Source organism: Myotis nattereri, assembly GCF_964212035.1.
Source record: "Myotis nattereri genome assembly, chromosome: 15".
Classification (NCBI taxonomy): domain Eukaryota; kingdom Metazoa; phylum Chordata; class Mammalia; order Chiroptera; family Vespertilionidae; genus Myotis; species Myotis nattereri.
The window spans coordinates 45,878,227-45,894,105 of record NC_138090.1 but is presented as its reverse complement, the minus strand read 5'-3'; the positions used below and the strand labels follow the sequence as shown (position 1 = coordinate 45,894,105).

The following is a 15,879-nucleotide window of genomic DNA, read 5'->3' as shown; positions in this document are numbered from 1 at the left end:
CCCCAAATATCCAGGTGTTCTGGTGTGCAGTTCTGTGCCGTGGGCCTGCTTGTCATCCATCCCCACGTGTGGGACACCTTTGCTAACATCAGCATCCCCGGCCCAGGATGGGGGGCGGCAGGCAAGCGGCCGCGCCTCTTCAAGGCCGTTCATGGGCGGGCTTTGCCTTCGCCATAGCATCGCTCAACACAAGCAAACACTTCGGTCCCCAGCGACTGAGACGAAACCACCCGGGCAGGAGGAGGGCCAGCAGGGTGTTCTGGGAAGAAGAGGTACCAGGAATCAGGATACACCCACGCGTGGGTCCCCCCATCTCTTCTCCTGTCTTCCCAGCCCAAGGTGGGGGCCCTCCCCTCCTCCGGACATGTCCTCCCTGCAGAGGAAGGACGAGGGGCCCTGGGCCAGGGAGTGTCCCTTCCAGCTCTGCGACCAGGAACGCACCAGCACAGCTTGGCTGAAGCAGCCGGCCGTCTGGGAGGCGAGGCCGAGGGTGTCCAGGGCCTGCCGAGCGAAGTCTTCGGAATTCAGCAACAGTGTCCGGTACTTTATGTCACTGGTCATATTTGATGCGATCATGAAGGGGCTCACCGTCTGCAGGAAGCAAGGAGCTAAGGAAGGGGAGCACTCCCTTCTCACCCTGGCTTAGCTCCCAGGCTCTCTTTGAAAATCCCAGAGAACCGCCCTAGCTCAGTGGATAGAGCCTCTGCCTGCAGCCTGAAGGGTCCCAGGTGGCGGGCTCGATCCCCAGTAAAGGGCATGCAGGAGGCAGCCGATCAATGATTCTTTCTCATCATTGATGTTTCTTTTTTTATATATATATATTTTTATTGATTTTTCACAGAGAGGAAGAGAGAGAGAGAGGTAGAAACATCGATGGGAGAGAAACATCGATCAGCTGCCTCCTGCACATCTCCCACTGGGGATGTGCCCGCAACCCAGGTACATGCCCTTGACCGGAATCGAACCTGGGACCCTTCAGTCCGCAGGCCGACGCTCTATCCACTGAGCCAAACCGGTTTCGGCTATCATCATTGATGTTTCTATCTCTCTCTCTCTTCCTTCCTCTCTGAAATCAATAAAAATATATAAGATAAAAAGAAAATAAATGCAAGTCTCTACTTTAAAAATTTTTAAAAATAAACACAAATAAATAAAAACATATTTTTATAAAAAAGGAAAAAAGAAAATCCCAGAGTCCCACCCACTTGCTGCTCTCCCACTGGGGACTCAGACAGCCCGCCCCTCCAGGCCCCGCCCCGCAGAGGCCACGCCCCCTGCAAACACTCTCCGCTGGGGAGGCTGCTCCGCTACAGTCCTTCGGAGTCTCCTCCACGTCTCTGAGCGCCTCCCCCCGCCCGAGCCCCTCGCCTCCGGAGCTGCCACTCGGTCACGGTCACGCCCCTTAGGGTCAGGCACCTGCACGATGACTCCTTGGGAGCAGTACTCCGCGCCCACTGCCTGCGAGAAGTTCCGCACAAAGGCCTGTGGAGGAAGGAGAGGGAGGACCCCAGGCTCGCGAGCCTCGCTGTGCAGAGGCCTCCAGCCCAGCCTTGCCCCAGCACCGACCAGAAAAGCCCCCAATCTCCCGCCCCAAGTCCTCACCTTAACCCCCGAATGCTTCGGCGTTCCACGCCCCCCCGGTCTCCCCCTACACCCACCCTCTACTCCACCCGCCAGTCCCCGATCTCACTCGCACCTCCTGTTCTCTCTTCCCCGAGCCTCCGTTTCTCTTAAAAACAAACAAACAATCCCTGCTGGGCTGTGCCCAGGCGTCTCTCACACGCGCACACGCACGCATGCAGGGCTATGGCAGGGCAGCCCCCGCGGCCTGTGGGGCCTGGGTACCTTGGAAGCGGCGTACGCTGACAAAAGTGGACAGGGCTTCTTGTCGGTAAATGAGGAGATGTTAATGATGATGCCTTTGCGCCTGGAGGAGGAAGCAGTCCTTGAAAGGTGATTTTCCCACCTCCACCCCTGAGCCGTGTCCTAATCCGAGAAATGTCAGAGGGACAGGGGCGAGCTGGAGACGCGGCTGGGTCGGCAGGGGAAGGGGGAAGCCCGGAGGTGGGATGGAGGAGGCGCCAGAGCGGAAGAGGAAAGGCCTGCCTCTTACCTGGAGACCATCTGGGGCAGGACAATGGCGGTCATCTGCAGAGAAGAGTGGGAAGGGCCCCGTTTTCCAGTCCTTTCACCTGCCCCCTCCCCCTCAAGTTCACTCCCATCCCCCCAGCTTCTCCTGGGGAGTACTCCCCTAGCGCCTTCTCCATGGGCAGGCAGTAGGGGGACCACCCCGAGCGGGCAGAGCTATGCTGACCCTGGACTGAACTCCTCCTCGCCCAGGCTTACCTGGGCCACAGACATGATGTTGCAGTTTATGACATCAGAGAGTCTCTGGGGAAGAAACAGAACCATAGTCCGTCCCTCCACCAACCCTGCCTCCACCCCCACCTCTTCTTATTTCCTAGCTTACTTTTCTTTTAAGATGAACACTTTTTTTCTTTTTCTTTTTTTTAGAATTTATTATGTGCATACCCTTTGACTCATCAACTCCACGTCTGGACATTCATTCCTCTCCAAGGTACTCACACATGTGGGGAATGAATTCAATAGAAAGATATTGTTTGCAACACTATCTGTAGTCACACATAATAGAAAACCTCCCGAATGCTCATCACTGGAGGAATGACTACATAAATACAGTGTAGCCCTAGCTGGTTTGGCTCAGTGAGAAGAGAGCTTGGGCTTGCAGACTGAAGGGTCCTGGGTTCAATTCCAATCAAGGGCATATGCCCAGGTTGTGGGCTCGATCCCCAGTAGGGGGCGTGCAGGAGGCAGCCGACCATTGATTCTCTCTCATCATTGATATTTCTGTCTCTCTCTCCGTCTCCCTTCCTCTCTGAAATCAGTAAAAAAATATGTATATTAAAATATTTTTTAAAATAAGTAAATAAAAATAAATAAATACAGTGTAGCCCATGGATGCATCACTGTGTAGCAAGTAAAAAGAATGGGACAGCTCTTTCTTCTGATTAGAATAATCCCCAAGATACATGGCTACTCGTAAAAGGTACAGCATGGGACAGTAGGCTGCCTGCCACCCGGATGAAAAAGACACGTACATGCTTTCATATGTACAGAGAAAATACCTACCACATTTTCAATTGGGGAATCACTTTGAGGGAGGGGGGAAAGGGAGATTTTCACCTTCATTTCATAAATTTCTCCCTTTGGATTTTTTTGACCCATAAACCTTTTTTTCTAAGTATGATATATATATATGTATATATATGTATATATATATGAGAGAGATATATATACACATACACACACACACACACACACACACACACACACCCTTTGACTCATCCTTTAAATTTTTAGAGAGAGTGAGAGGGAGCGAAACATCAATTGGCTGCCTCATGCACCCCCGCTACTGTGGATCAAGCCCACAACTCGAGCCCCAAACACATTCATGTGCACTAGATGATTCTCACCCAAGTGAGCCACACTGGCCAGGGTGACCCATAAACATTTTATAGAAGTACTAGAGGTTCCAGTGCACTGATTCATGCACCAGTGGGGTCCCTTGGCCTGGCCTGCACCCTCTTGCAATTTGGGACCCCACCGGTGCACAATCGGCGACGGGGAGGGACGGGGGAGGGCTCCAGGGCGTGTCTAGCCTGGTCTCACCCAGTCCTGATCTGCCAGTCCCCAGCAGCAAGCTAACCTACTGGTCGGAGCGTCTGCCCCTGGTGGTCAGTGCACATCATAGCTACCAGTCGAATGGTGGAATAGTCGGACAGTTGCTTAGGCTTTTATATATATAGACTAGAGGCCCAGTGCACAAAATTTGTGCACGGGGGTGTGTGTCCCTCAGCCTGGCCTGCACCCTCTCCAATCCGGGCCCCCTTGGGAATGTCCAAACTGGCAGTTGGACATCCCTCTAGCAATCCGGGACCGCTGGCTCCTAACCGCTCACCTGCCTGTCTGCCTGATCACCCCTAACCGCCTCTGCCTGCCTACCTGATCGCCCCTAACCACTGGCCTGCCTACCTGATCACCCCTAACTGCTGGTCTGCCTACATGATCACCCCTAACCACTCTGCCTGCCTGCCTGATCATCCCTAACCGCTTGCTTGGGGGCGGGGCCAGCCCAGCAAGGGGCCGTGGTGGTTCTGGTCCAATGGTGGTTATGGTCATGACACCATTATGCTCTCTGGCCTTTTATTACATAGGATACCATACACACACCAAGTGCACAAATCTATATAAAGAAATAAAGTATTGAGAGTTGCCCAGATTATTCCCCTCTGGCAGCCATGGCCTCGCCTCCTTCCCACTTAACCCCACGCTGACCTCTAAAATGCTCTAGAATGCTTTCCTGAGGCTCTGAACTTCACACAAGTGGAACCATATACTCTATATACTCTTTTATCCCTGTCTTCGTCTGCTAAACATTATGTCTATAAGATTCATCCATGTTGTATGAAAGCAGAAGTTTATCCATGTTCATTGTTATAACTTTATAGTGTGTGAATATGGCACGCTCTATTGATCTAATCAAATGTCAACTGATTGACATTCAGGTTGTGTCGAGTTTGGGGCGGTCACAGATTATTTATCTAGAAACACTCCTGGATGTGTCTTTGGAGGACATGTGGGCTCATGCAGCCAGGAGTGACGTGGAGGGAGGAGAGAGCATGCATATTTCCAACCTTAAGAGGTACTGCCAAACAGTTTCCCCTAAATTGTCCAAATTGATATGCCCACTAGCAGAGTTTAAGAATTCTAGTTGTGCCACATCCTGACAACACTTGGTATTGCCAACACTTTTAGGGTTAACCATTTTAGTGGCTGTGCAGTTGTACCTCATTCTGGTTTGAATTTGCGATTCTCTAATAAGAATGAGGTTGAATAAGTTCTCATATATTTATTGGCCATTTGGATTTCCTCTTTTATAGAATGCCTGCCAATATGGCTTCCATTTTCACTGGGTGTTCACATTTTTTTAAAAAAATATATATTTCATTGATTTTTCACAGAGAGGAAGGGAGAGAGATAGAGAGCCAGAAACATCGATGAGAGAGAAACATCGACCAGCCGCCTCCCGCACATCTCCCACCGGGGACGTGCCCACAACCCAGGCACATGCCCCTGACCGGAACCGAACCCGGTACCCTTCATTACGCAGGCCGACGCGGTGTTCACTTTTTTAATAGATAGATATAGAGCCCTGGACAGTTATGCTCGGTGGCTTGAGTGTTGGCCCTCGAAGCAAAGGGATTCCGGATTGATTCCCAGTCAAGGGCACATACCTGGATTGCAGGTTCAATCTTGGTCACACGTGCATCTGTTTGCCTTATCATTTCTTTGGTTTATGGTCATGATTTTTCTTCTAATATTCCTCTTATATTTCCCTGAAGCTGTATATTTAATATAAATAATTGTATTGTTGATTTGAGGTTTCGGACTCAAACCCATGTTGACCCTTGAACAACATGGGTTTGAATTGAATGGGTTAATTGGAATCACAAATTGATGTCTCTTAGCCACTTGTAGGGAAATATTGCTCCAAATGTCAGATTTATATCTTTGGATTCTCTTTTCCCCCAAATCTTGGTGCTACAATTCCTCATTGCTTTAGGAATAATGCCCTCAGTTATTTTTTATTATTTTTATATTTTTTGTTAATCCTCACCCAAGGATATTTTTCCCATTGATTTTTAGAGAGAGTGGCAGGGAGGGAGGGGAGAGAGAGAGAGAGAGAGAGAGAGAGAGAGAGAGAGAGACATCAATGTGAGAGAGACACATTGACTGGTTGCCTCCCTCAGGCGCCTGGACAGGGGGCAGGGATCCTGCAATCCAGACACCTGCCTTTGACCCAGAATCGAACCCACAACCCCTTAGTCGGCAGGGCGATGCTCTAATCACAGAGAAAACCAGCTAGGGCCTTAAACAGTTATTTTTTAAAATATTTTTTTCATTCTCATTTGCAGAGTTAGTCTCAAACAATGACCGCCTCTAATACCAGAAGCAGAATACACAACTGGCCTCTTTAAATTTGATAAAATGAGCATGTGCATTTCTTTGAAATAATAATATTTAACATTTAAAAGCCATCCCTATTGCCTGGCTGGTGTGGCTCAGTGGTGGAGCGTCCACCTGTGGTCAAGCATCCACCTATGAACCAGGAGATCACAGTTCAATTCCCAGCCAGGGCATATGCCTGGGTGGCTGGCTCCATCCCCAGTAAGGGGCCTGCAGGAGGCAGCCAATCAATAATTCTCTCTCATCTTCGATGTTTCTATTTCTCTCCCCCTCTCCCTTCCCTTCTGAAATCCATAAAAATGTATTTAAAATAAAAAAGGGAAGAAAGAAAAAAGAAGCCGTGGGATTCAAGAACGATCCCAAGGGACAATGTAGAAAACCACAGGCTCTGAGTGGCGGGCACTGGTGCCCCAGGTGGGCCATTCCCCGCGAAGGTTAGCGCCCGGGGATGGGAAGGGCAGAAGCAGAGAACCTGGGCACTGGTCCTGGTTGGGCGATGCAGAGGGCGCCCCCATCGCGTCCTGGACATCAGAGACGCGCAGCTTTGAAAACCATTTTCCAACGGAAGGCATGTAAACACACAGGGTGCCTCCTTCCGCCACCCACAGGCCGCGTGGGTTTCCAACAGGGGGCAGTAGCGGGCGCCGGAGCGCAGAGAGGGCGCGGACGCGGTTCACTCACTTTGGCGACGTCCTCACGGTCCAGCAGCCTCACCAGGGTGTTTTCATATAACATGCCCACGTTGTTCACTGAGGGGGGAGACGAGCCGTTTGTGTCGCTCCAGCAGCCCCAGAGGGGCCGGCTGGGGGCAGAGGAGGGCGACCCCGGAGGGCTTCGGGTCGGGGTGAGCATGGGGGCCCCTGAGGGCGCGGCTCCTCCGAGCGGGCTTGACATACCCAGGACTCCAATCTCCAGGTCCCTCAGTCCTGCCCTAATGGCCGCGTAGATCTCCAAGCCACCGGTGAAGTCCGCCTGGATGACGCGAGTGCCCCTGCCATGAAGCCGCTCTGGGGAGAGGCCGTGGGAGCCGGGCCCTGAGCTGGAACCCAGTCCCAGTTGTGCCCCCACCCAGCCCGCGGGGTTCAGCCCCAGCCCTTGCGCCATCCTTCCTTCCCTGGGCGCAGATGCAGCCGAAGCCCCGCCCCTCCCTCCCGGCCACGCCCCCTCCAGTCCCAGCCCCTGTTCCCAACCTTCCCAGCCCAGGACCTCCACCTCCTCCTCCTCTTCCACCCCCCCCACCCCACCCCCCCCACCACCCCCACCCCCGGCACCCCCCCACTCCCACCCCCACCCCCGCCACCCCCGCCTCCACCACCCCCACCACCACCCCCACCACCCCCGCCACCTCCACCACCTCCACCCCAGCGGCTGTCACCTATCCCCACTTCCACCCCCACCACCCTCACCCCCCCACCACCCCCACCTCCACCACCCCCACCACCTCCACCCCAGCGGCTGTCACCTATCCCCACCTCCACCCCCACCACCCCCACCACCTCCACCCCCACCACCCTCACCCCCCCACCACCCCCGCCTCCACCACCCCACCACCTCCACCCCAGCGGCTGTCACCTATCTCCTTCGCCTCATGCTCCAACTTGCTCAGGTTGCGACTGATGAGGACGACGTTCAGACCTCTCCGGGCGAGCTGGGGGGAATTTAATCATTTATCCATTAACTAGAGGCCCGGTGCACGATATTGGTAGGGTCCCTAGGCCTGGCCAGCGATCAGGGCCCATCAGGTCTCCCTCCTCCCCACATCCCACCTCCTCCTTCCCTCACCACCCTCACACCTCCACCCAGCGTTCCCCCCACCACACACACACACACACACACACACACACACACACACAGGTCGCCCACCGTGGTCCTCGCCACCTCCTGGTGGTCAGCACACGTCATAGCGAGCAATCCACCTCCCCTTCTCCAGGTGGAACCCCAGAGGGGACACTTGGCATGCCAACCTTTTCTATATGGTATAGAGGTTCCGGGAATACGTACTGGGCACGGGCTGCGGGTTGCACAGTCAGCACTGTGGCTGGGGAGGGGAACAGAGCAGGAAACCAAAAACCTGCCCTCAAGGAACATGCCTCTGGGGAAGGGCAATCCGGGCAGATGGAGCAGCAAGTGCGAAGGCCCTCGCACAAAGGCGGGCAGCCTGGAGGACAGCCAGGGGCCACCAGCCCTGGGAGAAGGGGCCAGTTGTATGGCAGCTCAGTGCGGTGGGCAAGGGACCAGATCATAGAGCCTTGAATGCCCCAGTAAAGACTTGGGCTGTCATTCTTAATGATATAAGAACCCATTAAATCATTCTTAATGATATAAGAAGCTCCGTGGTTGAGCTTCCCCTGAGCTCCTTTTCTCATTCATACATTTGTGTGAAATGTGTTTACTGGACCTGCTCGTAGCTGGGTGGTGCTGAGAACACAGTATCCATGGCAGACTCACCGCCTCCTCTCCACCCTCCCCGCCCGCCCCCCCCCCCCCCCCCAGTTCAGCAGCCAGACGGCTCTTTCTAACAAACCTGTTCCTCCCTCTCCAGCTCAGAACCTGCCTTGAGCCCCGCCCAGGGTGGCTCAGGAGACTGGAGCATCTTCCTGTGCACCAGGTCTCGGGTTTGATTTCCAGTCACGGCAAATACCTAGGTTTCAGGTTCGATCCCCAGTTGGAGGGGTGGACAGGAGGCAACCGATTGATGTTTCTCTCTCACATCCATGTTTCTCTCTCTCTGTCTCTCTCTCTCTCTCTCCCTTCCTTCCTCTCCATCTTCAACCATAGTTTCTGCCAGTGGCCCTTTCTGGGAGTCCAGGCATAGCAAACAGTTCATCTAGCCCCCAAAGCAGCCCCTGGATTTCCCTGCCTCTGAGCCTTTGCACATCTGCTTCTTCTAACCTGAAGGCCTATCCCCTTGACACAGAGTTAGCAAATATTTGTGGAATGGGTGCCAAGTAGGATTTTGGTGCATGTCTGTCCCTTTGTTGCATAATGTATGCATGAGGGTGACATGTTATATGGGACAAAGTGTCCATCAGCTTTGGAGGGAGGCTGCACACAGAAATCTCAACAGCTCCAAGCATCTGAGAGGCTGACGCTGTGGAGGTCATTCATTCAGTCAACAAACATTTGCCCAGCCCAGTGTTGGGTGGCACTGACCAAGACAGCCACAGCCCCGCCCTCAGTACAGTGGTAGGACAGACCAGTCCCAGACAGGGATGACCCAGAGTGGCCTCACTACCTACCGTAGGTAGGTTAGCTTGCTGCTGGGATCCCGCCGATCGGGACTGGGTGAGAGGGCCTGACCCGCCCTGGAGCTCTCCCGCAGTCCCTCCCTGGCTAGAGAGCCCCCATCAGCCCTGATTGCTGGCCAAGCTGAGGGATTCCACCTGTGCACAAATTCGTGCACCGGGCCTCTAGTGTAGGTATAAATACTCTCCCCTCCCTCCAGGGTTCCCCTTCTCCCTGAGCTCTCGCTTCCCCTCCATTCTTGCCCACTCAAGCGCATCACTCCAGCTTTTCTCCCATCTTCTGACACATCAAAACTTCTCCCTCTTCCGGATTATTCCCACCAGTATGCGAACCTGCCAAATCGCTCCCCTCTTCCCGGTCCAGGCGTTGCCTATCTCTTATTCCACTCCCCTTCCCTCAACCTTCTGAGAAAGGACTGTCTCCACTGGTTCTCCTTCCAGATCCTCAGCACCCACTCCACCTGGGCCCCTGTCCCCACCATGTCACCCCAACCACTTTGGTCACCAATGACTTCCATGTTGGTCAAGCCAGTGCTGTATTCTCAGCACCTCCCAGCAGCAACCAACACACTGGACACCCCGTCTCCTGGCAACACTCCTCACCCGGCTTGTAAGGCCTCCCCTCTGCCCCTGGTTTTCCTCCTACTCCGTCCCCGTTCTCGTCACTGCCCATCTGCTATGCCTCTTAGTTTTGGGTGCTCCAGGGAGCACTTTGGGGTGATTCAGAATGTGCTCCTCTTCTCCAGTTATACCCATTCCCAAGGTCATTTCATCTAGTCTTGTGATGTTAAGTGGCATTGAGCCCTTGCCCGTGTGGCTCAGTTGGTTGGAGCATCGTCCCATACATCAAACGGCTGTGGGCTCAATTCCCGTTCAGGGCACATACCCGGGTTGTGGGTTCAATCCTTGGTCAGGGTGCATATGGGAGGCAATTGATTGATGTTTCTCTCTCACATTGATGATTCTCTCTCTCTCTCTCTCTCTGAAATCAATAAAGAGTAAATAAACAAATAAATGGCATTGAGATGTCGATGCTTAAACATGCATCTCCACATTAACATTCCCTCTGCATGCTTCTCACCTTGGACACTTAATTGTTATCTCAAACTCAAAGTGGCCAAAACTAATCCTGTCTGCTTCCCAACAACCTGTTCCTCCCTCAGTTCAACCCCATCTCAGTAGTTGCAGCTCCATTCTTTGAGGTGTTCTGGTAAAAAATCTTGTAGTACTATATGTTGTGAGTCCAGTATCGCTCTCATACCAAACCCCAAAGATATTACAAGAAAAGAAAACTACAAACCAATATCCCTCATAAACTTGGACACAAAGACCCTCAACAAAGTATTGGTAAATCAAATCCAGCAATATATATATATATATATATATATATATATATATTAGATTTATATAATTCAAGGTTGTTTCAATATTTGAAAAATCAATCAATGTAATTTACCATATAAACAGACTAAAGAAGAAAAAGCATGTGATCAATAAACAGAAAAATTATTTTACAAAAATCAACCCCAGCCCAGCCAGTGTGATGTTCACTCTGACCACTCAACATCATATTGAATTTCCTAGCCAGTGCAATAAGGCAAGAAAAAGAAATAAAAAGTATACAGATTGGAAAGGCAGAAATAAAATGATCTGTTCACAGATGGCATGATTGTCTACATAGAAAATCCTAAGAGACCCAGCTAGTGTGGCTCAGTGGTTGAGGGTTGACCTATGAACCGGGAGGTCATGGTTTAATTCCCATATGCTGGGTTTCGGGCTCGATCCCCACTGTGGGATGTGGAGAAGGCAGTCAATCAATGATTTTCTCTCACCATTGATGTCTCTCTCTCTCTCTCTCTCTCATCTTCTTCTCTGAAATCAATAAAAATATATTTTTAAAAAAGAAAGAAAATCCCAAGAAATCTGAAAAAAAAAAAAAAAAAAAAAAGCTTTAAGAACTAAGAAGTGAGCCCTAGCTGGTTTGGCTCAGTGGATAGAGTGTTGGCCTGAGGACTAAAGGATCCCAGGTTGGATTAGAGTCAAGTGCACATGCCCAGGTTGTGGGCTCAGTCCTCAGTGGGGGGTGTGCATGAGGCAGCTGATCGATGATTCTCTCTCATCACTGATGTTTCTATTTCCCCTTTCCCTTCCTCCCTCAAATCAGTATAATATATATATATTTACTGATATATAGATATAGATATAGATATAGATATAGATATAGATATAGATATAGATATATATATATATATATATGCTGGGAGCTGGTCCATCCTTGCTGTTTCAAGGGACCTGGCATATATGGCATACTGTTCTTTTTTTTTTTTAAATATATTTTATTGATTTTTTACAGAGAGGAAGAGAGAGGGACAGAGAGCTAGAAACATGGATGAGAGAGAAACATCCATCAGCTGCCTCCTGCACACTCCTCACTGGGGATGCGCCCGCAACCGAAGTACATGCCCTTGACCGGAATCGAACCTGGGACCCTTCAGCCCGCAGGCCGACGCTCTATCCACTGAGCCAAACCGGTCAGGGCAGGCATACTGTTCTTAATATGTTTGCTCACCTTCTTGGCACTATGTGTTTTAACCAACGTCACCTCTCTGAGAAAGGTTGTTTCCCCAGGTAGGGATTTTCCCCTGAAGTTAGGGAGGGAATAAAACCCCTTAACTATTAAGTGCCAGGCGGGTAATTAATCACTTTGACTACACACAATCATGCTTAAGCTACATAATCTTTACTCCCTGGAATGGAGATAAGAAACGCCCTAACCTTTGGAATAGAGATTGATAGGATTGGAATCAACTGGTATAAATACAGATGTAACAAGACAACAGGACACAGAACCTAGACAGAACCTAGACACAGAACCTACACAGAACCTAGAGACAGAAGAACTTCGCTGGAGAGAACATGGCAAAAGATCCTGGACAGAACCTGGCTACAGAACTTGGCTGAAGAACCTAGAGACAGAACCTGGCTACAGAATCTGGACAGAACATGGCAAGAGAACCTGACTAGAACTTGGTGACTGAACCTGGCTGGAGAACGTGGACAGAACCTGGCTGGAGAACCTAGCAAGAGAACATGGACACAGAACCTGGCTGGAGATCCTAACCAGAACTTCGCTGGAGATCCTGAACAGAACTTGGCTGGAGATCCTGGCTAGGCTGCTGATCAACTGAACACTGTCTCCGTGTCATTCCTTCTTCGCCGATCCGTCCACACCTTTGGGGACCCCTGGACCTGCTGGGGTTGGACCCCAGCATATATATATATATATATATATATATATATATATATATATATATATATATTTTTAAACACCTTGATGAAAAACCACCAGGGAGTTTGGATTTTGAGTGACAGCTCATCCTTCCCCTGCCTTGATGCCCTTCCAATAAACTGGTTTAATGTCCCCACTGTACAGTTCAGTGTCTAACGTTTGGTCACCTGGACAGTTTCGGGGACTCTCTGGTTCAGTAACAATGCTCCCTATCCCAGGGCCTTTGCACTGGCTCCGTCTTCTCCCCAGAAACCCCTTCTCCCAGGTATCCCCATGACCTGCACCTCCATCAGGTCCTTTCTCACTGTTGCCTTCTCAGCGACACCATCTCCTGAACACCCTACATAAAAATTGGAACCAGCACATTCATTCAAACCATATTCAAACCAGCCTGGAACAAGCACATCCTCAGGGCTGCTTGTTCTCCTCTCACGGTTTATTTTTCTCCTTAACCCTTACAGCCATTTCGACACACTGCATTTTATGTATTTATCTGTTCTTCACACCTGCCTCTCCTCACCCTCAGCTCCATGAGGGCAAGGTCTTTTCATTTTGTAAATCTATTTTGGTCACTGCTTTCCTCCCAGCACCTGGAAGATGCCTGGCAACAGAGGTGATCAATGAATATCTTTTCTTTTAATTTTTTTTAAATATATATATTTTTTATTGATTCCAGAGAGGAAGACAGAGAGAGATAGAAACATCAATGATGAGAGAGAATCATTGACCGGCTGCCTCCTGCACGACCCCTACTGGGGATCGAGCCCGCCACCTGAGCATGTGCCCTTGACTGGAATTGAACCCGGGACCTTCCAGTCCGCAGTCCAATGCTCTACCCACTGAGCCACACCAGCTAGGGCAATGAATATGGTTTGAATGAATGAACCAGGGCGCTGATGGGGGATGTCAAGAGGCTGTAGAGATCCAGTGTAAGCCCGTGAACCAGGCTGGGAGGAGAGGGAGGGCTTCCGGAAGGAGAGAGCGTCTGAGGGAACCAGGTCACGCACACAATTGCCAGTCTAGTAGGAGCCCCTGGCAACAGGTAACCCGACAGCGGGAGCGCCCACCGCCCACCCAGCTCCGAGCCCGGGCTCACCTCGTGTGCATAGGCCTTGCCGATGCCACTGGTGGCTCCTGTCACCACTGGAGCGGAGAGAAGGAGGATGAGCAGGGGGGGGTGGCCTGACACTGCCCAGACCCTCCCGCGGAGACCCACCCCCACCCCGCCCTGTCCTCATCCCTCACCTGCCTGGACTCTGACACCTGCTCCCCTCACCTGTAGTTTCGGGGCCTCCATGCCCGCCTCGCCCTGGTTGGCCCAGCCTTCACTTCTCTTGCTTCCAGAACTCCCCTCTGCCTCTGCCCGGATTGGGGACCCTCGCCTGTCATCTATCTTGGTTCCCGCGTCCCTGCGGGCCCCCAGCTCCCCACCGGGCACAGGGCCCTTGCCTCTCACCTGCCCAGGCTCCGTGCGCCCTGAGCCAAGGGGCCCCCCGGCGCACCGGGGGCAGCAGGTACACGTAGACTGTGCAGCCCACCCCCCACGTCGCCCACAGCAGCAGGTACACGGCGGTCACCGCCCCGAGCGCGCTCAGCGGGTCCCACTCCGACTCCATCGCAGCCCCTTTAAGGCGCCAGACCCAGCGCCCAAGCCGCGAGGCGGTGCTGGGGTCAGCGCTTTCCACCTTCACCGCCTCGCCCGCCCCTCGCGCTAGCCACGCCCCTCTCTCTAGCCACGCCCCTCGCTCTAGCCACGCCCCTCGCTCTAGCCACGCCCCGTTCTTTCCCTGCACCGCTCCCCACCGGCTCTTAGGTCACGTGGGCGACATGCCCACCCACCCCGACCCTGCAGGCCCAGTGACAGCCGCGTCCCTCCTCCCCCACCCCTCCAGCCCCCCCCCCCCCCCCCCGGCCGGGTGGAGCAGCCCCGCCCACAGGTGACCTCTGCTTGGGTCACTGAACTCACCTTAGCGACCGGTGGGAGCCGCACTGGAGTTTTGTCAATAACACAGAGTTTGTCAGGAGCCCGCGATCTACGGATCTGCTGCTCGGGCAGCCGAAGCCAGAGCCCGCGATGACTACAAGACCTTGCTCCTCGGTCTCCTTTTACAAATTCTATTTCCCTCCTCCTCCTCCTCCTTTACTTGTTCTTAATGTTTATTATTATTATCGTGATACAATATACACAACATAAAATATGCCACTTTAATGCTTTTTAAGTGTATGATTCATCAACATTAAGTACATTCACAATGTTGTGCAACCATCAGTTCCAGGAATATGTCATCATCCCAAATAGGAACTCTGTACCATTAGATAACCACTCCCCATCCTTCCTTCCCCCCGGTCCTGACTTTTATTTTATTTTATTTTATTTTATTTTATTTTATTTTATTTTAATAGAGGGAGAGAGAGAGAGAGAGATCAATTCAAGAGAGAATCGTACCCCACTCCGGATCAAACCAGCAACCCTTGAGTGCACAGGACGCTGCTCACCCAACTGAGCCACACCAGCAGTGCGGTCCTGGTAATCTTCATTCTACTTTCTGTCTTGATGAATTTGCATCTTCTTGCTGCCTCATATAGACAAGTCATATATCTGTCCTTTAGTGTCTGGCTTATTCACTGCTATAATGTGTTCAACGTTTGTCTATGTTGAAGCCTGCATCAGAACTTCTTTCTCTTTTATGGCTGAATACTGTTCCACTGTATGAATATACCACAGCTTGTTTATTCATGCATCTGTTGTTGGACATCTGGGGTGTATCTGCCTTTGGCTATTGTGACTAATCTACCATGAACATTTGTGTGAAAGTAACTGTTTGAGTCCCTGCTTTTTTTTCCCCTAATTGTTTTTTAAAATTTCTTTATTGATTCAGGTATTACATATGTGTCCTTATCCCCCCATAGCCTTTCCAACACACACACACACACACACACACACACTCATACCCTCACCCCCTGTTGTCTGTGTCCATGAGTTCCTGCTTTTGAGTCTTTAGGGTGTATATCTCGGAATGGAATTGCTGGATCATATGGTAATTCTATATTCAACTCTTTGAGAAATCTCCATACTGTTTTCGATAGGAGCTGTATCATTTTACATTCTCATCAGCAGTACACACACGGGTCGCAATTTCTCCACATCCTTGCCAACACTGTGACCTTCTGTTGTTGTTTTAAATAATCTCCACCTGCCGAAACCGGTTTGGCTCAGTGGATAGAGCGTCAGTCTGCAGACTGACAGGTCCCAGGTTCGATTCCGGTCAAGGGCATGTACCTTGGTTGCGGGCACAT

General features: G+C 51.4%; 1 protein-coding gene across 1 annotated transcript; it reads right to left on the bottom strand.

Annotated features, from left to right (window-relative positions):
• Positions 1-139: 139 nt before the first annotated feature.
• Positions 140-14,198, bottom strand: LOC308530630 (very-long-chain 3-oxoacyl-CoA reductase-like; the record flags this gene model as incomplete). Its single annotated transcript, XM_081107336.1, has 11 exons — positions 140-259; positions 442-591; positions 1,417-1,482; positions 1,846-1,927; positions 2,114-2,148; positions 2,347-2,391; positions 6,730-6,797; positions 6,945-7,055; positions 7,621-7,696; positions 13,679-13,725; positions 14,039-14,198. 11 exons carry the CDS (start codon positions 14,196-14,198, stop codon positions 140-142), a joined length of 960 nt encoding a protein of 319 aa, XP_080963462.1.
• Between the last annotated feature and the right edge of the window lie 1,681 nt (positions 14,199-15,879).